General features: G+C 43.7%; 1 protein-coding gene across 1 annotated transcript; it reads right to left on the minus strand.

The window, feature by feature from the left end:
* Positions 1-635: 635 nt before the first annotated feature.
* LOC111825317 (60S ribosomal protein L27a-like) lies at positions 636-1,082 on the minus strand. Its single transcript, XM_023751374.1, has one exon. It carries the CDS (start codon positions 1,080-1,082, stop codon positions 636-638), a length of 447 nt encoding a protein of 148 aa, XP_023607142.1.
* Positions 1,083-1,374: the final 292 nt, after the last annotated feature.

The raw sequence follows: 1,374 nt of genomic DNA on the forward strand, positions 1-1,374 counted from the left end.
CACAGCTGTGAATCAATAACGGGTGTGCTGCAGACACTGTGCCAAATTTCAAGGTGAACAAGGCTCAGGATCTATGGCCAGTTGCCTCTGTGGCCAGCGTGTTTGATCTGGCGGGACCAGGGCGGGAGCAGCAGGCATCCCGTGATAATAACTCATAGCTGTGCTATTGACAGTGCCTGAGAATGGGGACATCTGCGAATGACAGCACTTGGGAAGTTGGTTGAACTGCCATCCAATTATCTTTATGAGAACCTAAATCTAGCCTGACTAATCACAAGGCATTGTGGGCCAGTGTTCTCTCCTCCAACCTCAGTGGGTACAGTCATTTCATGTGTAATACTTCAGCCCTGAGGAAAAAGATAAAGATATCTATAAATATAAATCTTCACTTGCCTACTCTTTGGTCAGCCTGAGATTAAGTTTATGTAAGAAATGAAGGATATGTGACTGAATCTTTCTCTTTATTGATAGGCCACTGTCACTTTCAATATTGGCCTAGTTGAAACACTCCATCCTGATACTTTACCATGGTATTTGGTCACCATTATATTTGTATGTCTCCCAGACTTAACTGTGAGGTTCCTTTTTTGGTCTTTCACTTGTGGACATTTTAATGAATTTCCCTCCATGTAGCTTCAAGCTACCAGGACACAGGCCCCACCAACACCCTCCATCTTCTCCTCAGCTCTTCTGCTGAAGAACTTGGCCTTCACAATGACAGGCTGCTTTGGGAGCTCTTCCTTCCCCAGAATTTTGTAGTAGCTTAATCGCACCACATCGATGAAAGGAGCAGCTACAGTCTTGTTTTCTGCAGCACTTATCCATGACTGCTTACTGACCAAGATCCACAGTTTGTCAACGTTGACAGTTGTACAAAAGCTCTGGTTCCTCTTTAAGTGGTAATGCCTCACAGCAACTTTCCCAAAGTAACCTGGGTGATATTTATCTAGTTGATCATGTGATGATCCAAGCCACCAGCATGACCTCAGCCACCCCGGGTGCTTCCTGTGTTTGCCTATGCAGCCGTGGCTGTGGATTACGTGGCCCCAAAGTTTCCGGGTCTGCTTCAGCCTGGATGGCATGTCAGTGGCCAAGATGCAAGAGCTGTGAGCTTCTTGAGGGCAAGGGTAGTATCTATCATCCCCAGAGCCATATAATTGATATGATAGTCAAGATTGTTTGTTGAATGAGTGAATTACTGTATTCTGGTCCAGGATTTTCTTTCTCTCCATTTTTTTTAATCACAGCTATTTTATTTATTTATCAATTATTATTGTTTTTTAATCCTCATCTGAAGATATGTTTATTGACTTTAGAGAGAGAGGAAGGGAGGAAGGGAAGACCAGAGAGAGAAACATTAATTGGTTACCTACT

This window comes from Myotis lucifugus, unplaced genomic scaffold (genome assembly GCF_000147115.1).
Source record: "Myotis lucifugus unplaced genomic scaffold, Myoluc2.0 scaffold_21, whole genome shotgun sequence".
In the NCBI taxonomy this organism is placed as follows: domain Eukaryota; kingdom Metazoa; phylum Chordata; class Mammalia; order Chiroptera; family Vespertilionidae; genus Myotis; species Myotis lucifugus.